The 27,901-nt window shown below is 40.0% G+C and overlaps 1 protein-coding gene across 1 annotated transcript; it reads right to left on the bottom strand.

Moving 5' to 3' along the window:
- Positions 1 to 12,569: 12,569 nt before the first annotated feature.
- On the bottom strand, positions 12,570 to 27,901 carry LOC311038517 (acetylcholine receptor subunit delta-like). Its single transcript, XM_084048090.1, has 12 exons — positions 27,740 to 27,901; positions 26,260 to 26,405; positions 23,855 to 23,899; positions 23,599 to 23,708; positions 23,137 to 23,292; positions 21,807 to 21,919; positions 19,458 to 19,658; positions 18,727 to 18,838; positions 18,018 to 18,132; positions 17,520 to 17,730; positions 15,744 to 15,856; positions 12,570 to 14,101 (listed from the first exon to the last, which is right to left on the bottom strand). Exons 1-12 carry the CDS (start codon positions 27,798 to 27,800, stop codon positions 13,919 to 13,921), a joined length of 1,566 nt encoding a protein of 521 aa, XP_083904216.1. The 5' UTR covers positions 27,801 to 27,901; the 3' UTR covers positions 12,570 to 13,918.

Below are 27,901 nucleotides of genomic sequence, written 5' to 3'. Positions count from 1 at the left end.
GGGACATGAGGAAGATGTCCCCACACTTTAAGGAACTGTGTGCCTTGTATGTGCCTCCTGTCCCGATTCCCCGAAAACTGCAGTACACAAGCATAATGGACGCTCGCACACAAACAGTGTTGAGCCAATCTCCATGGAGAGACATACGGACAGATAGAATGTCGTAGACATAGTTGACAAAACAACGAGAAACAGTAGAAGAAGCTGCCTGGCGTTGCTGTAGTTAAGATGTACCATCTGTCTGTCTGTCCTGGTAGTCATGAATAGGGTTGTGGACCCATTTGGGGGTGTTTTTTGAGGATTATGGTAGTATGTTTTTGGCAGTTGACAAAACATAAGGTTTGACTGGATGGGAAAAGGATGCATAAATATGTATTCATTGATTTTCTTGTCAAGGTATCGGCAGTGGAACAGTCGATGTGGCTTATCTTCTACTCTTGTAGCAATGTATTGAAGTATTGCCTCCAATTGCCTTTATAGTGCATGGCTAGATAACATAATATGCCCAGAGCTGAACGCCTTTGTGCATTATGACTTGCAGTGTTGTGGTTTAGTACTGTATCTCTGTCCTTGGGGCAATCCTAGATATAGTAGCTTTCCTTGTTATAAAGTCAAATAATGATTGAATGATAAACAGGCAGAAATAATTATTTTGTATTTGTTGGTAGCAGTTCTACATGTTGAACTCTTGAACAGACAATGTAGGATGTATTTACATTGCTGCAATCCATGTGAAGACTTCTACAGCAGGAAAATGGATGCGACATTTGCATTGCAGCACAATAGTGCAGCAATAATGCATTGTCAATCTATTATCCTCCATCATATAACGACTAATTGAATACACCATGGTCCCGAATTATTATTAACATACGTTCCCCAATCAAGTTATTATTTTATTTTTTTCTAAAAAGTATATTTACAAAAGGAAGTACACTGTCCCCCTAACCCCCCCCCCCCCCCCACCCATCATTAATGTAGTCTATCAGGTTATTTGAATCCACAAATGTCCCAGCCCTGATGTCCAAATCACAGATATACAGTACCATGAAACTGCAAAACGCAAATTAAATTGACACTTTAATGTCACTTTGTGTAGAGAGTTGACACAAGAGAGAGGGGCATGAATTAAAATCAATAGCACCTTAATGCTTGAACATCAAAGAACATCCACTGTGATGGAGCAGTGCAATTTGATTTAAAAGAATAAAAGTTGTAATATTACCCAATAAGAGCTTTGCACATGCTCTTTTTTACTAGTAAATACTCCTATTTTTTTTCTTCTTCCCAATGAACAAAATTCTATACATTTGAGGAATAACTTATCAAGCCAACCGAGAAGGATCCAGGTGTTTTGACAGAAATTGGCAATAACCTTTTACTGAGCGAAAGAGTGATTTCTTCTAAAAATTGAAAAGTTTTAAATATGGATGTAGGAATGCTTTTTAAGTCCAGTCCAGGGCAAGATGTTTGAAAATAGCAGCTGACGCCGTGGATAGCTTCTTATGCCACGGTTATCGCCTACAGTAGTTAAAATTTTCCTTGTGCCTGTTTGCAGCCGTGTTATCTTCAGCTTTTATCCCAGGGTTTTTATTTTACTGTTCTTTAGCACTCTATTGAGATTGCACACGGATGTATATATAGATACGTATGTTACCGTTTATGCACTCTGTATCGCCACAGGAACAAAAATAACAACAATAGGGGGCTTAAAGCCTAATTTATACTTTCTCATACAAGTGTTGCTCGCCAAAAATAACTTTCTTTTCTTTCTGATTTTCTTTAAATCGGTTATTTTCACGGAGCGACATAAATTAGGCTTAAGTTTGTTACTAAGTTAGTAACTTTATGTTCATCTACCTTTAATGAGTTAGTGTTTTATCATTCTGACTATTACGATTAATAATATGATACTATTATTATTGGGCAAGTCCAACGTTTTTGTAAGAAAGGGGTCGGTGAAGTGAAAGAATGTCTTTTGAGAAATAATGTACTAAAGATGCAACACTTTTGTATATGTATTTATCGTTGTGTTTCAGTTGCTACGTGGTGGTTGCGCTGAAAGTGTTATATTCCCTGGGTGGTTGCTAATATCAGGAACTTTTAGTGCAGCAACATTGTCTACTACACAGCCTGTTGCACACAAATAGTGCCCTGAAGTTCCACTTTGGAGGGGGGAGGGTGCACACAGCAAGGTTTTGCTCCAGCACACAAGGCTGAAAATCCCACATAACAGGCTTTGAAGCAATGGCTCAGATTTGAAACTTTAGCTGGCATGAAAAAACAAATGTTGTGGTGTGCATTTACCCTTAGAAACAACACCCAGGTAAACTTTTAAAATAATACCAGAAACCCCAGTCTTAAGAACTGAATATATTTTGATTTGCTGGAAATGTATCTTGATATTAACATGCAGGATACAGTGACCTCTGTGGGTTGGTAGGGAAATACAACAAAGAAGGATGGGACTGAATCTAATCTGTATGAGTCACATCGGACATACTGACAGTGGACCAGGGAATTCGTCGTTAAAGCAGGGTTTGGGGCTTGTGTAAAGTTTTTACTTTGGGAGCATTGTTGCCCATGCTGTTTTGGGGCATCAATAGACATTGACCCTTACATATGACAGTCCTACACAATAACACAGCAATACACTTGCATATACCTGCCCTAGAGTGTCACAGACATCCGCACCCTAACACAAACCTTGTTGAAGTTTAAGAAGACTAACTAATAGCTGTCAGGTTTGGCTTGTGTAATAAAGGCTCCCAAGTAATTTATGCTAGGAGTATTGTAGAGCTGCATCTACCACTAGTGCACACATACCCAACATGCAAGTGTACTACTAGTTACAACAACACTTACTGTACCTAAAGATCATCATGCGGAAACACTGGGATGTGTTTGCTAATTGCTAGACCTACATCATTTGCAGAATTTCCTTATCGTTTTATTTTTTGTTTTGTTTTTCATTAATTTCAAACGTTATTTTTTGGTTTGAAAGAAGTGTTTATTGTGATTACTTGTTAATTAGTGATGTGATTATTAAATATGAAATAAAATGCATAAAACTGTTCAACATTAGACTTGATGTCTTGATTGACTCCTTTACTGCTGTATCATATACATACACAGACATTCATGTCATTTATCTACAGTATGAACTGATAAGAATCACGGTAGCACTTTACAATAATGACCCGTTATAAAGCATTTATAAACGTTTATAAGTAGTTTGTAAACTATTAACAAATCATTAACAACCTGTTTGTTGACATTCGTAAATGATTACTAAAACCTTTATAACTACGGTTACAAATCATCTATAAAGGTATTAGTAACTATTCATGAATAAGCCATGTATAATACATCTGTAAATGATTATTAAATCATTTGTAACTGATGTTACATAATATATACAAGCTATTGGTAGCTTGTTCATGTTTAACATATGCTTTGTTAAACATTCCTAAACTATCTATAAATCCTTAGTACATGTTATTATGTGCCCTATAGTAAAGTGAAGACAGTTCATCATTTACAACTGTCTGTTAATGTGTTTGTTCATGTTTAACATGCTTTGTAAAACATTCCTAAAATATCTATAAATCCTTTGTACATGTTATTATGTGCCCTACAGTAAAGTGAAGACAGTTCATCATTTATGACTGTCTGTTAATGTGGACTTTCTCCTTACCTGTTGCAAACTACCTGGCTTTCATGAATGCAGACACCAAACAATTACTAGAATTATCATTCATGTTAAGCAAATGATGCGTAAGACATTCGTAAAGAGTATGTAAACCATTTGTGGTGTTAGGGACCAAAAAAGTCACTACAAAGTACTACCAATCAACTCTAAATTGCCTGAAACGTACTCCTAACAGGTTTTTGGGGGGACAATTTTGGCCTCCACACTTAGTGATTATTTCGGATTTAACTTTCGTTTCGGTGGTGACCAACTTTCGTTTCGGTAGTTTGATTACAAAATGTAAGTTGTGTAAAAAATAATCTGACTATACTAAGTTGTTATTTGTTTGTTTAAGTCAGGCTATACTCTACTCAGAGTCATAAGTTTACAAAATGTACTAAAGTACAGTGAACGTCTGTGCGGTTTGTCTTCATCACTGAAAATAACGTACATGTAAACTGATGTCATGTGCAGTTGGGGTGAAGAAACACAACCATTTCACTCCTAATAATACCTATTTGATTTGACATCCTGACTTGCTGCTGTAGCTGAGGCTTGAACCTGTTACCTGCGGCTCACTAGTCAGTGACTCTATCCATTCACCTACAGCTGTTTCCTTGGAATCTGCGGTTCTGAAACGTTTTGTTGTCAACCCCCCAAATTGACATGTATTTGGGCAGTGGACCCCAATGTGAAAAGATGTAGTGTCAGGGCCCCCCATGAAAAAGATTTATATCTATGCTGTAACACATTTTTTTTAAAGTTATTTGTCTTGTTTGTTGTTCAAGTCAAAGCACCAGGAAGGCTGTACTTGTCAGCCATCTGTTAGCTCAATGGGTTGAGACGCAGTATTCATGATCCAGAGGCCATGAGTTCAAATCCCATTGATGTCTTTCCTATGATTCTTTCCTTTGCAGACTGGCTTCCAGAAGATCAACTGAAAAGTACCAGGAAGGCTATATTTGTCATCCAACTGTTAGCTCAATGGGTTGAGACGCAGTATTCATGATCCAGAGGCCATGAGTTCAAATCCCATTGATGTCTTTCCTATGATTCTTTCCTTTGCAGACTGGCTTCCAGAAGATCAACTGAAAACTACCAGGAAGGCTGTACTTGTCAGCCATCTGTTAGCTCAATGGGTTGAGACGCAGTATACATGATCCAGAGGCCATGCGTTCAAATCCCACTGGTGTCTTTACTGTGATGCTTCCCTTTGCAGACTAACTTCTAGAAAAACAAGCTAAAACCACCAGAAAACCTGCAACTCTCAGCCAACAGCATAGCTCAACTGGTAGAGCGTCTGTCCAATAACATGACTTGACTTGAGTGGGTTCGATTCCCACTCGAGTCAAGTGTCCCCGGTAACTTGGGGCAACGGATAAATTGACTGATATCCTTAGTGATGCTTCCCTTTGCAGACTAACTTCTAGAAAAACAAGTTAAAACCACCAGCAAACCTGTAACTCTCAGCCAACAGCATAGCTCAACTGGTAGAGCGTCTGTCCAATGACTTGACTTGACTTGAGTGGGTTCGATTCCCACTCGAGTCAAGTGTCCCCGGTAACTTGGGGCAACGGATAAATTGACTCATATCCTTAGTGATGCTTCCCTTTGCAGACTAACTTCTAGAAAAACAAGTTAAAACCACCAGGAAACCTGTAACTCTCAGCCTACAGCATAGCTCAACTGGTAGAGCGTCTGTCCAATAACATGACTTGACTTGAGTGGGTTCGATTCCCACTTGAGTCAAGTGTCCCCGTTATCTTGGGGCAACGGATAAATTGACTGATATCCTTAGTGATGCTTCCCTTTGCAGACTAACTTCTAGAAAACAAGTTAAAACCACCAGGAAACCTGTAACTCTCAGCCAACAGCATAGCTCGACTGGTAGAGCGTCTGTCCAATAACATGACTTGACTTGAGTGGGTTCGATTCCCACTCGAGTCAAGTGTCCCAGGTAACTTGGGGCAACGGATAAATTGACTGATATCCGTAGAATAACTTGTAGGAGTGTGCTGGTTCAAATCCAGTACAACCCAGGACCGAGCGGTCCTGGGTTCGATTCCCACTAACGTCAAGTCCCCGGTAAATTGGGGCAGCGGATAAATTGACTGAACCAGGACACTCCTACAAGTTATTCTACGGATATCAGTCAATTTATCCGTTGCCCCAAGTTACCGGGGACACTTGCCTCGAGTGGGAATCGAACCCACTCAAGTCATGTTATTGGACAGACGCTCTACCAGTTGAGCTAAGCTGTTGGCTGAGAGTTACAGGTTTCCTGGTGGTTTTAACTTGTTTTTCTAGAAGTTAGTCTGCAAAGGGAAGCATCACAGTAAAGACACCAGTGGGATTTGAACTCATGGCCTCTGGATCATGTATACTGCGTCTCAACCCATTGAGCTAACAGATGGCTGACAAGTACAGCCTTCCTGGTAGTTTTCAGTTGATCTTCTGGAAGCCAGTCTGCAAAGGAAAGAATCATAGGAAAGACATCAACGGGATTTGAACTCATGGCCTCTGGATCATGAATACTGCGTCTCAACCCATTGAGCTAACAGATGGCTGACAAGTACAGCCTTCCTGGTGCTTTGTCTTGAACAACAAACAAGACAAATAACTTTAAAAAAATGTGTTACAGCATAGATATAAATCTTTTTCATGGGGGGCCCTGACACTACATCTTTTCACATTGGGGTCCACCGCCCAAATACATGTCAATTTGGGGGGTTGACAACAAAACGTTTCAGAACCACAGATTCCAAGGAAGCAGCTGTAGGTGAATGGATAGAGTCACTGACTAGTGAGCCGCAGGTAACAGGTTCAAGCCTCAGCTACAGCAGCAAGTCAGGATGTCAAATCAAATAGGTATTATTAGGAGTGAAATGGTTGTGTTTCTTCACCCCAACTGCACATGACATCAGTTTACATGTACGTTATTTTCAGTGATGAAGACAAACCGCACAGACGTTCACTGTACTTTAGTACATTTTGTAAACTTATGACTCTGAGTAGAGTATAGCCTGACTTAAACAAACAAATAACAACTTAGTATAGTCAGATTATTTTTTACACAACTTACATTTTGTAATCAAACTACCGAAACGAAAGTTGGTCACCACCGAAACGAAAGTTAAATCCGAAATAATAAAGTGTGGAGGCCAAAATCGTCCCCCCAAAAACCTGTTAGGAGTACGTTTCAGGCAATTTAGAGTTGATTGGTAGTACTTTGTAGTGACTTTTTTGGTCCCTAACACCACAAATGGTTTACATACTCTTTACGAATGTCTTACGCATCATTTGCTTAACATGAATGATAATTCTAGTAATTGTTTGGTGTCTGCATTCATGAAAGCCAGGTAGTTTGCAACAGGTAAGGAAAAAGTCCACATTAACAGACAGTCATAAATGATGAACTGTCTTCACTTTACTGTAGGGCACATAATAACATGTACAAAGGATTTATAGATATTTTAGGAATGTTTTACAAAGCATGTTAAACATGAACAAACACATTAACAGACAGTTGTAAATGATGAACTGTCTTCACTTTACTATAGGGCACATAATAACATGTACTAAGGATTTATAGATACTTTAGGAATGTTTAACAAAGCATATGTTAAACATGAACAAGCTACCAATAGCTTGTATATATTATGTAACATCAGTTACAAATGATACCTTTATAGATTTGTAACCGTAGTTATAAAGGTTTTAGTAATCATTTACGAATGTCAATAAACAGGTTGTTAATGATTTGTTAATAGTCTACAAACTGCTTATAAACGTTTATAAATGCTTTAGAATGGGTCGTTACAAATGATTTAATAATCTTTTACAGATGTATATAAATGGCTTATTCATGAATAGTTCACTACTTACTAATACTTTACAAATGATTTGTAACTGTAGTTATAAAGGTTTTAGTAATCATTTACGAATGTCAACAAACAGGTTGTTAATGATTTGTTAATAGTCTACAAACTACTTATAAACGTTTATAAATGCTTTATAACGGGTCATTATTGTAAAGTGCTACCAAATAAATTAACCAAGTCCAGAGCTCGATGAATGTTAGGGACCAAAAAAAGTCACTACGAAGTACTACCAATCAACTCTAAATTGCCTGAAACGTACTACTAGGCGTAAGTATGTAGTCGTAAGCCTGCCTTTAAATGTCCATTGGCCGCATTGACAATACATTGGGCGCTTAAAGTTAAATATCTCCAAAACTACAAATGATTTCAAAGAAAAAAATCTCAAGCATGCATGTCCACAGTAAGGTGGAATTGTTGAACTGTGAATGGAGTTTATAGGTGAAAGTGTTTTTTTGAGGTCCCTTAACCCTAACCCTAACATTCCATCCGCTTCCATTATAAATCTCTGAACTTTTAAAGGAGTACAATTCTAAAACCATTAAACATTTCAAAGATTCCTTTTCAGGCAAACATGTCCACAGTAAGATGAACATTTTAAAGTATGATTGAGGTTACTAGGCTTAAGTATGTAGTTGTAAGCCTGCCTTTAAATGTCCATTGGCCGCATTGACAAGACATTGGGCGCTTAAAGTTAAATATCTCCAAAACTACAAATGATTTCAAAGAAAAACATCTCAAGCATGCATGTCCACAGTAAGGTGGAATTTTTGAACTGTGAATGGAGTTTCTAGGTGAAAGGTTTTTTTTGTGGTCCCAAAATTGTCCATCGACCTCCATTCTAAATCTCTGAACTTTTAAAGGAGTACAATTCTAAAGCTATTAAACATTTCAAAGATTCCTTTTCAGGCAAACATGTCCACAGTAAGATGAACATTTTAAAGTATGATTGAGGTTACTAGGCGTAAGTATGTAGTTGTAAGCCTGCCTTTAAATGTCCATTGGCCGCATTGACAATACATTGGGCACTTAAAGTTAAATATCTCCAAAACTACAAATGATTTCAAAGAAAAACACCTCAAGCATGCATGTCCACAGTAAGGTGGATTTTTTTAACTGTGAATGGAGTTTCTAGGTGAAATCTTTTTTTTGTGGTCCCAAAATCATCCATCGACCTCCATTATAAATCTCTGAACTTTTAAAGGAGTACAATTCTAAAACTATTAAACATTTCAAATATTCCTTTTCAGGCAAACATGTCCACAGTAAGATGAACATTTTAAAGTATGATTGAGGTTACTAGGCGTAAGTATGTAGTTGTAAGCCTGCCTTTAAATGTCCATTGGCCGCATTGACAATACATTGGGCGCTTAAAGTTAAATATCTCCAAAACTACAAATGATTTCAAAGAAAAACATCTCAAGCATGCATGTCCACAGTAAGGTGGAATTTTTGAACTGTGAATGGAGTTTCTAGGTGAAAGTTTTTTTTTGTGGTCCCAAAATCGTCCATCGACCTCCATTCTAAATCTCTGAACTTTTAAAGGAGTACAATTCTAAAACTATTAAACATTTCAAAGATTCCTTTTCAGGCAAACATGTCCACAGTAAGATGAACATTTTAAAGTATGATTGAGGTTACTAGGCGTAAGTATGTAAGCCTGCCTTTAAATGTCCATTGGCCGCATTGACAATACATTGGGCGCTTAAAGTTAAATATATCCAAAACTACAAATGATTTCAAAGAAAAAAATCTCAAGCCTGCATGTCCACAGTAAGGTGGAATCTTTGAACTGTGAATGGAGTTTCTAGGTGAAAGTGTTTTTTTGAGGTCCCAAATTCGTCCATCGACCTCCATTATAAATCTCTGAACTTTTAAAGGAGTACAATTCTAAAACTATTAAACATTTCAAAGATTCCTTTTCAGGCAAACATGTCCATATTAGGATGAACATTTTAAAGTTTGAATGGGGTTTCCATTCTATATATTACATTTTGAATCATTACAGTCAGTTCACCTTCTTTTGGGTCTTGAGTCGAACCAATTACTCCCGCGGAGACATCAAATTTCTCTTTTGGGCCTTGAGTCACTACCGAAACGGGAAAAAAATTACTAAGTCCAGAGCTCGATGAATGTTAGGGACCAAAAAAAAAGACACTACCAATCGACTTTAAATTGCCTGAAACGTACTCCTAACAGGTTTTTGGGGGAACATTTTTTTTTCCGTTTCGGTAGTGACACCATTGTGTCACTACCGAAACGAAAAAAAAAAATACTAAGTCCAGAGCTCGATGAATGTTAGGGACCAAAAAAAAAGTCACTGCCAATCAACTTTTAATTGCCTGAAACGTACTCCTAACAGGTTTTTGGGGGAACAATTTTTTTCCCGTTTCGGTAGTGACACCATTGTGTCACTACCGAAACGGAAAAAAAATTACTAAGTCCAGAGCTCGATGAATGTTAGGGACCAAAAAAAACGTCGCTACCAATCAACTTTAAATTGCCTGAAACGTACTCCTAACAGGTTTTTGGGGGAACAATTTTTTTCCGTTTTGGTAGTGACACAATTGTGTCACTACCGAAACGAAAAAAAAATTAGCCTACTAAGTCCAGAGCTCGATGAATGTTAGGGACAAAAAAAAAAGTCACTACCAATCAACTTTAAATTGCCTGAAACGTACTCCTAACAGGTTTTTGGGGGAACAATTTTTTTCCGTTTTGGTAGTGACACAATTGTGTCACTACCGAAACGAAAAAAAAATTAGCCTACTAAGTCCAGAGCTCGATGAATGTTAGGGACCAAAAAAAAAGTCACTACCAATCAACTTTAAATTGCCTGAAACGTACTCCTAACAGGTTTTTGGGGGAACAATTTTTTTTTTCGTTTCGGTAGTGACACCATTGTGTCACTACCGAAACAAAAAAAAAATACTAAGTCCAGAGCTCGATGAATGTTAGGGACCAAAAAAAAGTCACTACCAATCAACTTTAAATTGCCTGAAACGTACTCCTAACAGGTTTTTGGGGGAACAATTTTTTTTCCGTTTCGGTAGTGACACCATTGTGTCACTACCGAAACGGAAAATGGTCAGTATCATGGTCAGTTTCATGGTCACCATGATACTGACCATGATATTGATGATACTGACCATAATTAACCATGATACCGACCATGATACTGACATTAAACTGACCATGATACTGACATGATACTAACCATGATACTTATGATACTGACATTATATTGACATGATACTGACCATGATACTGACATTTTCATGTTGAATTGTTGTTTAGTCATATCTGTTTTTAAACCGTGCTTTTTAACTTTATATGATTGATGATGTTTTACCTGTGGCACTTTGAGATTCCTTGTGAATGAAAAGCGCATTACAAATAAAATGTATTATTATTATTATTATTATTAAGCTGGCCATGATACTAACCATGATACTGACATTAAACTGACCATGATACTGACATTAAACTGACCATAATACTGTCATGATACTGACATTCTACAGACCATGATACTGACCATCATACTTGCCAGGAAACAACAATTTGAGCCGTTATTGTCTCCGACAGGCCGAGGCATGGCGAGAGAGTATGTTTTACCCCCGTCTGTCCGTCCGTCCGTCCGTCCGTGAACATCTCATCTCCGGCACCGTTAGCCCGGCCGCTGCGAAACTGTGCACACACACTCCCTGGATGCCAAAGCCGAACCTCTGTCCCAAAATGTTCAGATTGTCCTGTTATAGCGCCACCAGGAGGCCGATTTGTGCAAAACACATTTTTGGATATCACTCCTACAGATTTTGTCCAAACCTCACGTAAATCGGTACACAGTATCTATATAGTCATGCGATCAACACGGATCTCCCCGATGTTTTATATTCTATCCTGATTGGCTAAGATTGGCTTCCAAAGTTTGCTGGATTGGTTTGTTTTGAACAAAATGCCTCAAATCATCAACGCAGCGTGCGATTGCCGTGAAATTTTGCGCACACCTTCCCACTAGGCCCAGGAAGAAATGCCACCCTTTTCACATTGGCCTGTTATAGCGCCACCAGCAGGTCTAATTTAGCAAAACACATTATTGGTACAAAATGCCTCAAATCATGAATGCAGTGTCCGATTGAAAGGCCTAAGAAGAAATGGCACCCTTTTCACATTGGCCTGTTATAGCGCCACCAGCAGGTCTAATTTAGCAAAACACATTTTTGGAACAAAATGCCTCAAATCACGAATGCAGTGTCCGATTGAAAGGCCTAAGAAGAAATGGCGCCCTTTTCACATTGGCCTATTATAGCGCCACCAGGAGGCCACAATAACCTACCTGACCTGGCGGAGACCTGTGCTCCGAGGAGCACTTTTTCTAGTTACATTATTAGTTGCTACACACCCCCTTAGATTCACGAGGGATTTGCATAACAGGTTTACCGGTGAGTGTGCACGCGCGTGCATGTGACATCATTAAAATACCGTTCCCCTGAAAAAACTATCACCATTACACACAATACTGGATGTGCCACACCATGGAAGCATTGTAAATCCACTCTGCTTCACTCTTGCTTTTAGTTGATTTTTTCTCTTCTAAATTTCTGTGTTGTTATTCATGTCTTTACTGTTTTGCTCACTGCCTCACTGCCTGTTATGTATTGTTTTAGCCATTAATTTTATGCCAGTGTTTTTTGCCACTGTTTTTTATTGTGTATTAAAAATACGGCCACTGTTGCTTTTAAAGGAACCTCTCTTCTTTAGATCATGGGTCTTCAACAGGGGCTCCTCAGTTACAACAGGGGGGCCACCACATCTTGTATGCTAGGAACTCTTTATATTTTTACATTAACCATTTGAACCCTAGCATCCCTATTCTGGAGGGGAACATTTGCCACAAAATTGCAGATCTACAAGTTTGAGCTTGTAGATCTGATCTTTTTTACCGAAGAGATTTGGTGTAGAGGGAAAGAAGACCAGACCAAGTACAGAGCCAATGGTCAAGTATTGAGGGTTTAAGTGGTTAAATATATGAAAATATACATTAACATGAATCCAACATAATAGAAAACATAGTGTGTAAACAAACAAACACAAAACATAACACTGATGACAGTGCTGTGAAACAAGTCTATGAAGCTATCTAATAGAAATCTATGAAAAGGTTTAATCTGCAATACCGTTTTATACAGTATGTGGTGGGGGTCCCTGCTTCATCTCTCTCTCAGCTCAGGGGTCCTTAGCCTAATTTTGAAGACCCCTGCTTTAGATGGTACGGGGAGAATAAGGCTCAGGGTAAAACACTGTAGATGGTACAGAATAAAATTACAAATTAAATAGAGAGTACAAATGGTAAATATAAAGAACAGAGTAAATAGAGAGTAAATAGAGAGTGAATGTGAATATAACTTAATCCACTTTTCCACTACATTTTAAGTTTGTTTTGAAGACCACAAAGAGCTTATTAGGTCAATAACTGATATCATTGTATCTCTGCTTAAGTAAAACACACATAGCTAGAAAGAAAAAAAAACAGAGTTAACAAAAATGCTAAAAATGTAATTGAAAACACAGCAAGGTAATCATATGGGACATGGCTAAAGCAAGAACTACCTTTTCTTTTGTCCTTATATAGGCAAGTACAGTATGTGTATGCACTTGTGTTGACGTCTACCTGTGTGTATGCATGTGCATTTATCTTAGGTGTGTATGCGCATGTGCATAAGCGATTGTAGGGAGCATGCATGTGTAAACCACAGACTGTATATAAACAGTGTATACTCATAGATGTATTTACAGTACGTGTGTGTGTGTGTGTGTGTGTGTGTGTGTGTGTGTGTGTGTGTGTGTGTGTTAATAATAATAATAATAATTAGACCTATTTCATCCCACAGAGGAAATTCCGTTTTCAGATTCACCCAGCTGAGTGCTTCTCGATACATTGCCGGGGGCCGGGAATCGAACTTAAGACCTTCTGCTTCCCAGACGGGCTCTCTATCCCAGTGGTTCTCAAACCTTTTTTGTGCCAAGGTCCAAATTGATATGTTTTTCGCAATGGACCCCCATCTGAAAATAGTTTGTGCCAGGGACCCCCAGTAGAGAATATTTATATTAAAAATAAAATCCAATTCTAATAGCCCAACGCATAAATGCATAAAGTGGTTAAAATGATTGTGATGCTGTATTAACACATTTAGCTGGCACCCCCTGGAACCCACCCCCAAGGACCCCCCTGGGGGTCCCCGCAACCCACTTTTGAGAACCACCGCTCTACCCATTCAGCTATGGCCACCCCTGTGGCCGTGTGTGTGTGTACAGATTAAGCGTGTCTGTGCGTCGTGCACCACGGTTACACCAAACGAGCGCTAGTTTCATAGTAGTCGTGCATGTCTCCTTCAAAGGGCAGGGACGGAGGGTGGTTGGTGAGGCCCATGCAGAAAATGACGATGGTCCCCAGCGTCATGATCGGGGTGATCAAGAACAGACACAGGCGATCCACTGTACGGGCTATACCACTCCAGTTGTCCTTTTCCTGCAGGCAAGGTACAGGACAAGCACAGGGAAAGAAAGCGGGGATAAGACAGACGTTTCCCAAGAAATAGTACGCAGTACATTTAGGTTTTAGCTAAATCTGAAATAAAATAACATTTGACATTTGTCAGATGTCATTTGATGTCAGATATTTTGTGTTATCCTTTTAGCCTTAATGTCTGACAGTACCTCGTGCTGTTGACATTTCTGACTAATAAAGTATTGTCGTATCTCGGGTCCTGTACTTACAATGGTTGTTACGGCCAGATGCGACTATAGTATTCAATCAATCAATCAATATTCCTTGACAGTGAGAATACACCATGACCTACATTAAGTTACTAGATTTATAAAACAGTTACCACCACAAACAAGGCAATTGCTATCCCTTATATATGAATATTTTTTAACACGCTTTTTAAATAGCCATTGCAAATGTAAAATTAATCAATATTGAGCAACTGCTAATATGTTGAACTGTACAGGTGAAACACTGCACAGGTTTCCAGACAAGCCACAGTTTTTGTTTTTAAAAACTCTCCTCCTAATCCGACTTCATCAAGACTGCAAGTAACAGCTAGGCGACAGTGACACAGCGACACCTACTGGAGCAACAAAGTAGCTGCCAGTGGGCCGGACTTAAATTGTCCTGGTCATCTGGGGTCCCCAGATGACCATGAAGGGACAATTTAATGACTTTTAAGACCTTTTTGATACCCCAAAAGAAATTAAGAAAATAAAAAATACCATAACTGCATCAAAAGTAATCAACAAACTATACTATAAAAACTGGTCAAACATTGGCCAAATTGTCACATAATATAAGAAAGAGGCAAAAAAATAGCCGATCTACAAGCTCACAACACCTCGCGTTTCGAGGCGTTGTGAGCTTGTAGATCTGCTGTTTTCACAATATTTATCTGCGGAACCGAGTCAAACTAAATGTAATGCCTCAACTCCTACAATTCCATGTGCTTGTCAGGGTGGGGGGTCCCCAGTTCAAATATGATTAGGTTGGGGGGTCACGGCCTGAAAAGTTTGAGAATCACTGGATTAAAGCAAAATAAAACACACACACACACACACACACACACACACACACACACACACACACACACACACACACACACACACACACACACACACACACACTAGCGTTGTTTCCTAAACAATTAACACAATATGTAAAATTATGATGTTTTAGTGATATTGTTTCTGCTGTTCTACATACTGCCAACCAGGTGAAGAAATCACACATTTAACTTTTGCTCTTATATGAAATATCAAGGACTGTTAAGATTCTATGGAAGATGCTTCCATTAGAAGACATGCTGGCTTCTATGGAATCCAAATGACTGAAATCACGGCAACTGAGAACTTTAATCCATGGATATAATTGATAGAACAGATATAGTCAGACTTCATAGCCATGGTATGTGGTTCTTACACCCTACCTATTAACCAATTAGATTTTACCAACTCGTTTCATAACTATTTTAGGAAATACAAATGGCCTCAAAATATGTAATTTACTACATTTTATTAAGTGATCTATATGTACCAGTAGTCAATTTTGTCTTAAGATACCTATGCAAACGGTAATCATTATTCATTTAGACGTTTTTCTCTTCTGCGTGTCTCACCGTGTTATAGTCATTCTTGTTGGTCATGTGTTTGATGATGTAGTTGGCTCCATCTATTGCAGGCTTCATCTCACCATACAGCTGGTCTGTGACCTCCTCTGGGGCTTTCACCTCTACACACACACACACACACACACACACACACACACACACACACACACACACACACACACACACACACACACACACACACACACACACACACACACACACACACACACACACACACACACACACACACACACACACACTCTGAGTACACAAGTCTATGTTGGTGTGTTCGAGCCTCATGTTATTATTGAATCATCCAGTATAATATCGTCTCTGTTGGGTGGAAACTGTTACTTTTCAGGATTCAAATAAAGAAATAGCAAAAGTAGCAGATCTACGAGCTCAAAACCTGCGCAAATTTAATAGTGTTTAGAGAAGTTGTCAAAAACACATTTATGTGGTATGGTTATTATGACAAATATGACAGAAGTTAAAATATCAACAAAAGGTTAAAGCTCCAAAACAATTTCATTTAAAGTGCAACGTTTCAACCATATCGGTCTTCATCAGGCAAAAGATTATTTTGTGTGCGGATATCTTTTACTTCTGTTTATGAAACTATTATGAAAAATATACCAGTGAAAAGTTACATAAAAAGTTACACGGTATGGCTTTACGTTTTGCCACATTGTAGAAAACTTAAACTGTGTGTGTGTGCATGCAGAAGTATGTACTGTATATGTAGGCCTGACCTTGACTATTCGAATAGTCGACTAATCAGTCAAGGGGTGTCTGAGTCGACTGGCAATCTCTTAGTCGAATTATGAAAACATTTTTTTTCTTTTTTTCAAATGTATACATTTTTTTGTTTTTTTTTTCAATTATTCGACTGAGAGATTGGCCTAGTTTGTTATATTAATTAAATAATAGTTTGCCAAAAATAGGATATACATCATGATTTATTGGGAGAAACCAAGCAAGTATAAGTTAAATCAGACATTAAGGACCCCTACAGCCCAAACGGAATGTTCCTCTATTGTATAACATCTTTTTTGCATGATTCGACTGAGAGATTGGCAGTCGAATCAGACTGCCAATCTCGGTCAAATCATGCAAAAATATATAAATAAAAAAATTGGTGTTGCATTAGTCGACTATAGGCAACTATTGGCCAATCAGATTCGACTATAGAAATCCTTGGCCTATGTATTATGTGATGTGATTTTCCATGACAATAGTTAGTCATGGATCTGTGTGTATGCATGTGCATGTGCATGTGCGTGTGCGTGTGCGTGTGCGTGTGTGTGTGTGTGTGTGTGTGTGTGTGTTTCTATTACTATAATTGTGAGGATCAAATGTCCCCACAAGTATAGTAGAATATGAGAAATAGACGTTGTGAGGACCATTTTCTTGGTCCTCGCAAGAAAAATGGTTGTTTTATGGTTGAAAAAAGATTTTTAGGGTTACGCTTACAATTGGAAAAAGATTCCGGTTGGGGTTAGGATTAAACATCTAGAAGTGAGGTTTTCAGGGATTTAGAGATATAGGCATGCCTAATTTACTTAGTTGCGTGCTGGTGTCGTTCACTGAAGAATTGCTGATGTACAAGCTTGTGATGTCCTGGTGCGTGTTGCTCTCCATGGGCTTGTGAGCTTGTAAATGTGTGTGTGTGTGTGTGTGTGTGTGTGTGTGTGTGTGTGTGTGTGTGTGTGTGTGTGTGTGTGTGTGTGTGTATGTGTGTGTGTGTGTGTGTGTGTGTGTGTGTGTGTGTGTCCAGTAGCGTACCAACAGCAGGAGTAGCTCTGGTTGTCAGCCCATGTCTCACAGACTGTTTCTCAAACATCAGTTCGCTGCGGGACTTGATGCTGAAGTATTCCTCTGCCTTGGCGATGTAGCCCACCGAGCTGGATCGCCGAGGTAACGCCCCCTCCCAATTCGGCTCCGCCTCGTCAGGGTGGGACATGCGCAGGAGGCGGGGCAACCGCTCAAGGAAGATCTGGTGGAGGAGAGACGGCGATTGTGAGTTGGCGATAAATTGGACACTATGGTACGGCCATAAGGTATACATTTTCAATGTAAACTCACAGCTCTAATGCTTTTTGGGTTCGCGGGTGATTCAATGCCACAACTAGGTTCACATTTGTCAGCTAATGCACATTTACAAGCTCATGCTATGAGCTTGTGTATCTGCTATTTTTGAATAGCCAAAGAAATCTTATAATGACACAGCTGCGTTCTCGGTCTTAATGGATTAAGCCTTGTGCATGTGTGCGTGCACCGTACCCTCTTTGTCCATTCTGTCATGATGTGAGTGCTAGGAGTCCTGAAGTGCAGGTTTAGCACGACAACACAGCTCACCACCACTATCGTCACCAACACCATGATGAACATCAGGTACCTGACAAAACACACACACACACACACACACACACACACACACACACACACACACACACACACACACACACACACACATCATTCACAGTGGGAATCATCAATTATCAGGCAGGCTCTCTGTCTGTGTGTGTGTGTGTGTGTGTGTGTGTGTGTGTGTGTGTGTGTGTGTGTGTGTGTGTGTGTGTGTGTGTGTGTGTGTGTGTGTGTGTGTGTGTGTGTGTGTGTGTGTATTACTATACTTGAGGACCAAATGTGCCCACAAGTCCAGTAGAATATATGAGAAATAGACGTTGTGAGGAAATATTTGTTTTATGATTATGATTTTTTTAGAAGGTCAGGGGTCAGGATTAGACATTTAGGGGTTAGAATTAAGAGTAAAACACGATTTATACATAGTTGCATGCCAGTGTCAAGCTGATCTACAAGCTGACAACGCGTCGCATCGCAACACGTTGTCAGCTTGTAGATCTGCTATTTTACAGCTTTAGGCTTACGGTTAAAAATGCCATTCATAAAATCGGCACCCTAAAATGATGATGTCCTCACAAGTATAGAAATACAAACGTGTGTGTGTGTGTGTGTGTGTGAGACGTACTTGACAATGAGCGGTATGGACATGGAGGTCTCCGGTAGCCTCTGTGAGATCAGCAGCAGGAACACAGACTGAGCCAGCAGCACAGAGATGGACAGAGTCATCTTCTCACCGCCTACGCACGCACGCACGCACACACACACACACACACACACACACACACACACACACACACACACACACACACACACACACACACACACACACACACACACACACACACACACACACACACACACACACACACACACACACACACACACACACACACACACACACACACACACACACACACACACAAAGGAAGCAGGCAACAAACACAGACCAGATCAATATTCCACAGGTATTTAGGCCTGTCAAAATTATTGCCTAATGTCTTAATCGCAATTATTTGAGATGATCGCAATTATTTTTGCATACTCGTTTCCATGTTGGAAGATGTCTTAAACGTATATATATATATATATATATATATATATATATATATATATATATATATATATATATATATATATATATAACGTGCTACTGTTGCACTATCGTCAACCATGAGTGCTATCAGAATATAAAGCAATTTAACACTTATTTTACCAACACCTTTAACGGTAGGAGTAAAAAAGAAGAAAAAAACGTATGTAACACCTCTGTGATTACTTTAAGATTAACCGTTAAAATCACTCACTAAAGTCATCACTAAAATCACAAATCTTCCAAAGTTGAAAGTGGCAACTGACTGTCAGCAGGCAGATAGTAGACCAGCGAGGCGAGGAAAGAGATGAGCACAGAGGGGATGATGACGTTGATGATGTAGAAGAGGGGCTTCCTCTTGATGATGAGGTAGAAGGTGATGTCCTGGTGTTTGTTGCTCTCCATGGGGATGTGCTTGTAGGCGTTCCTCCTGGCCGGCCGGTGGATGACCTCCCACTCGCCGTTCTCTGATGGAGAAGAGAACACGGAACACACGGGTATGAAAATATATGCAAGGGATAATGCATGGGGAGGTAGTCATTATTGAAATTTAAAGCCCGACAGGGCGATTAACCACCGAGGCGCAGCCGAGGTGGTTAATCGCCCTGAAGGGCTTTAAATTTCAATAATGACTACCTCCCCATGCATTATCCCCCTTATTACACGGCTACTTAATAAATACATAAATACATTTACCCAAAAGTAACAACAAAACGAAGTATTTCCTTGCTTACGGCAATGAAAGTATTCCATAAGTATTGGGCTGGGCGGACAAGTTCGCCTCGCAAAAACAAATGACGAAATGGAAAAAAACTCGCCCCAAAACACACTCGCCCCCCATTCTATTTACTGCCGATTTGCCTGTAATACCGCCGGATTTGCCCCGGGGCGACTATGTTTTGGGGCGAGCGTTTTGGTATTCCCCCGTTGTTGCGCCACGATAAACAAGGAAGTGTAGTGGATCAAATAGAATGACTTTTCGGTTATTGCATCGTCTATTTCTCACTTCAAATGTTTTCAAAAACATTCTTGAGAGCAACGTTTAGTTGTAAATGACATTGGTTGTTTGTTTACATGGCTGTCATGTTGGATAAAGCATAAAATCAAGCAGCGCAGGTTGATATGAGCAGGTGTTCTGAGTCTCTGATTAGACAGCGGTCCGTTATTGAGCTCATCGGTCATTATCCAGAAATAATGACCGATGACTGACCAATCAGAATCGAGCATTCAACCAAGCCGTGTAATAAACATATATATTTCTAGATGTTCTCCTGAACTCGTATTTGTTGACCTGGCACTCTCCTACCGTGTATTCACTCCTACCGCGTATTCAGCGGTTATTTTAGGGTGAGGTTTTAGGGTTATTATTAACCCATTAAGACCTGAGGCCGATTCTACAAATGTCTTCTAAATCCTAACAGTTTTCTGAAAAAACTCAAACTATTTCATGTCAAGGACCCCCAAAATGATGTGTATTTGGCCGTAGACCCGCATTTCAAGATATTTTGTACCAGGGAACCCCAGAAGCAAAGATTTTAGTTAAAATGTTGGCTTTAAAAAATAGCCGATGTACTAGCGCATAGTGCAGCACTAAGTGACGCGCTATGAGCTTGTAATTCTGCTATTTTTGAATAGCCTAAGTATCAAATAATGGTTAAAGTGGTTAAAATCTAAAATGACACAGAAGCTTTCCTGGTTTTAATGGGCTAAGGGGAAGAGTTAAGTGATGGTGAGGGTTAAGCACTTTCAACCTGGCATCCCCATTCTGGGCATGTCATTATATGCAATTCTTTCAGAAAAATTCAAAGAGCTTCAAACATTGTGAAAATAGACTCATAATAGACTCATAACCCTTCGCATTGTGTTGTGAGCTTAAAGGGCAAGACCACTTTGGTAGAGGTTTGGGTTGTGTAGTTACCTTGCCATGATGTAACTCCTAAGGTGGGCAAGAAATAAAAAATAATTAATCCATTGATTAGAAATTGATAATTCAAAATATGCTCCTCATTGACTTACATTGTACGGTAAAAGTCCTCTCAAAGTCACTCTTTTAGCCCAAAAACGAACGCAAACAAAGTTGATTCAGACAATATAGAACATCACCATACCCAGTACTGTTTTTTTTATTTTTATGAAAATGTTAACTTCCTGTTGATTTTGCCATTTTTAATAAGTAGAAAACCCGGACTGGATCGGCGGATCCGGATCCAGATCTTCAAATAGTAAAATCAACAGGAAGTTGACATTTTTATTAAAAAAAAAAAACAGTACTGGGTTTGGTGATGCTCTATATTGTCTGAATCAGCTATGTTTGGGTTCATTTATGTGCTAAAAGAGTGACTTTGAGAGCTGTTTTACCGTACAATGTAAGTCAATGAGGAGCATATTTTGAATTAACCATTTCTAATCAATGGAGCAATTATTTTTTATTTCTTCCCCACCTTTAGAGTTACATCATGGCAAGGTAACTACACAACCCAAACCTCTACCAAAGTGGTCTTACCCTTTAAGTGGTTATGGCTGTCACTGATGAAAGTCATTGAAATATCAATGTCTTTACGACTCAGTACCATAATGCAAGTGCGTGCGTGTGTGTGTTGTGGATGGGGATCTACCTGTCCAGCTGGCAGGGTCAATGATGATCCACTCCACCGTAAAAGCATTTTCATCCTCGTCCACATCCTCCTTCAGATGCATGGTGATCTCTTTGGTGTTGTAGGTCAGAGAGCTGCAATGTACCAGGGGGGGATATGGAGTTTATGTTTATTAAAGGATCCCCATTAGAGACAGATGAATGAGCCTCTAGTCTTCCTGGGGTCCTGAACAAAGCAAATACAATGCAGACATACAAGTAAAAAAAACACAAATTCAAGTATAAAAACAATCAAAACAATTCATACAAAAAGACAAATTAACATTGTAAAAATCAAATCAAAAAGTCGAGTCAAATTAAACAAATACGCAAATGACAGTTACATACTTGGCAAGATATCTCTTAATGTATTTTTTAATTTGTTTAGTTTTTAACTCACTGCCAGACTTATTTCTGGCTGCGTTTGCCCACTGCCAGCGATTTTCGTTTTTCTTACCTTTTCAACTGGTCACAGAATATTTATATCCATGTATAATCGATCGCCCGACGGTTGCTAAGCACGGAGGGTATCACTGTGCTGCGTTGAGTCACCGTGACCCCCTCTTCCCTTGTTTACAGGCTCTTTAATATAGCATGTCTCACCAAAGTGCAGGGGGAAAAAAGATACTGCTGATTTCCCAAAAACGCTAAACAGGAAGTGGATCACGTGATCTCCTGAATCTGTTTGACTTGAGGGTGAAAATGGTCACTCAGGTGACACCATAAGTCGTCCTTGGCAGTGAATGTGGACCACGTGCATTTACGACTGCAGGGCGTAAAAGTTACCACCATCACTTTGACAGCAAATACTTATTAGGTTTTAGACATAGTCTTTTGAATAAAATTCCATTTAGTTTTAGTCATATTTTAGTCATCTGAAATTTTTTAGTTTTAGTATAGTTTTAGTTGACTAAAATAAAAAATTGGCGGGCCGTGATGGCGTCGTAATGCCTGATATACACGTAGCTGCATCCGGAAAGTAGCAGATCTACAAGCTCACAGCTTGTAGATCGGCTATTTTAGGAGCACGACAACTGCACGCAACCAACTACCAAGCATAAATTACTTCTACGTCTTTCAGTTCTACTGGATCTCTTCTCCACTAGTCCCTCCCTAACATTTTAATCTAGTTTTTATTTGTTGACAAAATTGTCAATATATCTAGTCATAGTTTTTCTCAACATACCGTAGCTTTTACTTCGTTTTTATTTCGTTTTTAGTCACTGAAAAAAGGTAGTCGCCGAACATTTTTCAACAACTGCTGAAGAGGTGTGTTGTTCAGTCTGCAGTGTGTGCCGTGTCAGAGGTCTTACGTGAATTTGAGGGTGCAGTTCTGCCAGTCGAAGGGGAAGAAGTTGACGTTGATGGAGCAGGAGGACCTGAAGATGGCCGGAGGCAGCCAGTACATCAAACCGTCGGGGTAAATCAGCACGTTGCAGTAGTAAGCCACCTGGAACTGGGCATCATTACTGAAACGCAGGATTATTACATTTTCTTATTTTTAGTTTACCAGGAGGTCTCATTGAGAGCAGAAATGGCCAAGATAGCAGCCATATAAAAACACAAAAAACACAACACATTAAAATACAACATATCTCGTATATTTCTCGTTGAGTTGAGTGAGCCCAACATATTTTTTAATTAACTTGTTGTCGCATTAAATTGTTTGTTTGCACCCAAGCCTCTATTTTGCCCCAGTAGTGTTACAGATTATGTTTGATGTACTGGCCAGTGCGTCTTATATACAAATAAGAGGAATGAAGAGAGAATCTTACTTATTCTCCAGAACAATCTCTGGCAGCCACACCATGTAGGGCGGGAGGCGCAGGACGCCGATGTCATCAAATAACGTGACATTCCACGACAACCTGTAGTCATTCCAAGTCTTTACAAACACACACACACACACACACACACACACACACACACACACACACACACACACACACACACACACAATTATAATGATAACGATAAAACCCTGTTATCCATGATACGTGGTGAAAGGGGAAAAAGTTCTCATTGACTTACATGTTCAATCCAGACATTGGTCAGCAGTGTCTCGTCTACCTCTTTCTAGAGGAGGAAGAAAAAGACAAAAGCAGTTGATCCCTTGCACATCATTTGCTACAGGAGGACTGTTTGGTTTTATAAATCCTTATATTATCCTTATTATTTTGTACAATACAATTACTATATTACGTTTCTATCTCATTCTTTTTGTTATTTTACGGTTATCCACACTGTTGGCTAGCAAGGCAAGGCATTTGCAAGTTTACTTGTGTAGCTGTAGCACTTCAAGGCAATTAAAGGTGCTTTACATAGGCATAAAAGGGCAAAGACGAAGGCATTTAAATGCATAAAGAAATATAGAAATAAAAACAAATGAGATAGGCTTCAAAAGAAACAGGTGTAAGCTGAATTATTTTATTTATTAATTCTTGAATTTAGATTAACAAATTATTTTCTCCCCTTTTTTCTCCCAATTTAAGTGTTAAGTCCCCACACATTTCTGTGTTGCCACTGCTATTGTATCCTACTGGCTCGCCTGCCAGTGAGGAGCCCCCACCAGGAGGACGTAGCACCTCTGTACTACTCCTCCTGTCCCCCGATATGTCCCACCCACCCAAGCCCATAGGTGTCACTAGGCAGTGACAAATATCAAGGGGCAGAGGCTTCTCCTCAAGGACATGGGAATCAAAGGCCAGGCCCAACGTCAGGCCATCAAAGCCCTGTCTAGTGCTGCTGAAAGAGAAAGCTCTGGATCAGGAGGAGAGACAACAGCTGGGCTCCGAAGTGACGCCTAGGTCCAAGACGACATCAAGGGGCGTGAGGTCTAGAAGGGGGTAAGGCAGAGGGGGGCACACCTGGGACACCAGTTGTTGCTGTTGAACCCTCTGGAGGTGTCGTAGGCCTATTCAATGAAACACCCAAGATGGAGGGCGCCCACCTGACGACCCCAAACTCTTAGCCCCTTCCACCCAACCCTGTGATGACTATCATCCCCACCCACGTTTCTCAAGCTATACACAAGGATTGTAACACCTAGTCCCATTCAGGTATGCGGTCAGGCGCAAGCTTGGCTCAGGGAGGAGGACGCCCCTGCCATGCAGAGTCCATGGCACTTTGGGTAATAACATCATATCCTGTGTTTGTAAAACAACATCGCCACCCAGCTTCACTCCCCCGAACACAGCCAATTGTGTTTGTATATACTGTAGATGCTTGGCCAAGCCGGGTGGATGGTGGATTCAAACCCTCTGTGGTGGTGGACACTTTACCCCTGCACTCGGATGAATTGTTTATAATAAAAGGCAGTGGAGAACATACAAGTTATTAGCCTGGATTTCAAAGTAGTCCGAGTTGGTGCAAACCTCAGATCCTCTGGAGGTTTTTCCAACTATGTGTGGCATAATAACGAAATGCTTCCTCACCATGTTTTTTTTTGTCTGGGAAGAGTTACCCGGGAGCAGTATGTGTTGGCGCCCCAGCCTGTGTCTTCCGTGAGGAAGAAGCCCTACAAACCCACGGTGAGGCCTTTCAGGAGGGCCTTTCAGGCAAGCCGCAAGTGGAGCCTGCAGTACCACCACGGCCCAAGACACCATCACGCCAGAGTGAAATGTTTGGAGCGGGGGAGTCTGGTGCAACGCTCAGGTCCTGAACCTGGTTAGACGAAGGAGGGGCCCGGACAGGAGGCCATCCATAGAGCCTAGTCCCTCCACGTGCCAGAGCCTCCACTGGTCCCGGCAGAGTAGTTCCGGAGGAGTGGACAGAGGGGCCCTGTCTTTCCCTAAGAGGACTGACCGTGGGTAGCTACTGGGACGTAAGTCGGGGCTTGATCAACCCCGGCTGGGTCACCTGGGCGAGGGTGTATGTTGCGAGACCCAAAACACCAGTCGACCCCAGGCTACAACACTGATGATACGTCCCAGGTGCATCCATGTGATGTTTTTTTATTTTTATTTAGGTCCCAGATGACCTGAGAGTGAGACTTCTAGTTCTAGTTAGATATCTAGCAGCTACATTCTGAAGGAGACAGCTCCCTGAGACCTGAGAAACGACCATTACAGTAATCTGACAGGAGATACAACTACGAATATCTTCTTGTTTGACATGAATGTTTTAATTACTGCTATGTTTGTAAAATGATAACAGGTTGACTTTGTTATCGACTTGATTAAGATTTAGACCTGTATCCATAATTACACCAGGATTTCTGGTTTGCTTGGCCTTTATCAGAGACAGGGGAGTCGCAAGGTTAGTACCAACACCTAAGATAATTACTGTATCTCCGTTTTGTCTTCATCGTCCCATAACACTTCTGTCATATGAATAACACAATATTACTCCACGATCATCTCAGACCATCTCCTGACTCTGATCCTAATAAAGTGATGGACAGTGCCCACACATAAACACACGCACACACAGCATACCAGAGAGATGAGATTGGAGAGAGTGAGAGCTAGGAACACGTCTACAGAAGTATCTTGATGCTCCACAGGCCGTATCTCTTTGTTGTAGCCTCGCTCTTTGAACAGGTAGTTGATCAGACGCTCTTCCTCGTTCCTGGCCCAGCACTCTTGAAACACACACACACACACACACACACACACACACACACACACACACACACAATCATTCAGAGAGTAAAATGCACACTGCTGAATAGGAGTGAACTCTTGGGTCATATTTCAAACTGTGCCTGATTTATAATGCCCTGCGTGCCGGTGTCGGGCAGTGCGCATCAATTTACAAGCTCACAACGCGTTGCAATGCCACAGGTTGTGAGCTTGTAGATCGTCTATAAATCAGGCATAACATGGCCACTGCTGTCGTGCTGTGTCAAGTGATTCTGTGGGAGGATTTAACCTGTAGCAGTTAGCCAGCTGTTGAAAGCATTTTTTTGGGGGGGGCAAAATAAATTCAAATAATAGACACATACTGTCACGCATCTTAAATTGAGTCAAGTACCCTACATACAGTGGTGTAAAGTAACTAAGTAAATGTACAGGGGCGGCCATAGTGGTTAGTGAGCCCGCCTAGGGAGCCAGAGGCCCTGGTTGCCCCAGGTTCGATTCCAGGCCAGGCCAGCATATGTGTCGATGAAATGAAATTTGTCCCTGAGCAAGACTCTTAACCCCTAATTGCTCACAGGTTCTCATTGGAAACAAGACCGTAAGGACTTTCATGAACGACCTGTTAAAAGGAATTATCCTTATGTACTCAAGTACTGTACTTATGCACACATTTGAAGATTGTTTTACTTTACTGGATTATTTAACATTTTCAATACTTACTTAGTTCTACCCCACTACATCCCAGAGGCAAATATTGTACTTTTTACTCCACTGTCAACGATTTGAAAACTTTAGTTACTAGTTATTTCAAAACACTCATTAACCACTTTATGCCTATATACTTCAGTTATTTGAAAATAGCAGATCTACAAACTCCTTGTAGATCTGCTATTCACATTTTGAACACTTGTGAAACAGGACATTCTACATAATGAGTACTTTTGGTACTTAAAGTACATTTTGATGCCAATACTTTTGTACTTTTTACTCAAGTAAAATTTGGAATACCGGACTTTTAACTGTAATACAGTATTTCTACATTGCAGAATTGATACTTTTACTTAAGTAAAACATTTGAGTACTTTTTTCTTCCTACATAATATGTAGGCAGTGGTGGAAAAAAGTAATCAATTGTTATGTAGTACATAAAAATAAGTACTCAAATGTTATGTAGTGCATACAAAAATTACTCAAATGTTATGTAGTACATTTAAAAAAGTACTCAAACGTTATTTAGTACATACAAAAGTACTCAAATGTTATGTAGTACATAAAAAAAGTACTTAAGTACATAAACATCAAAAATAAACAACATGAAATAACTTTTCATACATACCTGATGACAGGAGAATGAGCAGGAACACAGTGACCTGTCCTGGGACAATCTTAAAGTCCATGCTTGTTGTGTTGTGGACCTTACTGTGTGATCAGTCCTTATACCAAGGACCTCTCTCTGCTTGGTGACTGACAGACAGCAGCAGGTGCAGCAACAGGCGAC

This window comes from Gymnoscopelus microlampas, assembly GCF_963454915.1.
Source record: "Gymnoscopelus microlampas genome assembly, chromosome: 22".
NCBI classification, from domain to species: domain Eukaryota; kingdom Metazoa; phylum Chordata; class Actinopteri; order Myctophiformes; family Myctophidae; genus Gymnoscopelus; species Gymnoscopelus microlampas.
The sequence above is the reverse complement of the archived record's forward strand: the minus strand, read 5'-3'. Positions and strand labels throughout refer to the sequence as shown.

Excerpts from the sequence above, each read along its gene's own strand:
- LOC311038517 (XM_084048090.1), bottom strand. The coding sequence starts at position 27,800 with ATGGACTTTAAGATTGTCCCAGGACAGGTCACTGTGTTCCTGCTCATT. Across the intron at positions 23,900-26,259 it reads TCTCCAATCTCATCTCTCTG|AAAGAGGTAGACGAGACACT; the intron begins GTATGCTGTGTG and ends TTCCTCCTCTAG. Across the intron at positions 14,102-15,743 it reads ACAAGAATGACTATAACACG|GAAAAGGACAACTGGAGTGG; the intron begins GTGAGACACGCA and ends CCTTGCCTGCAG.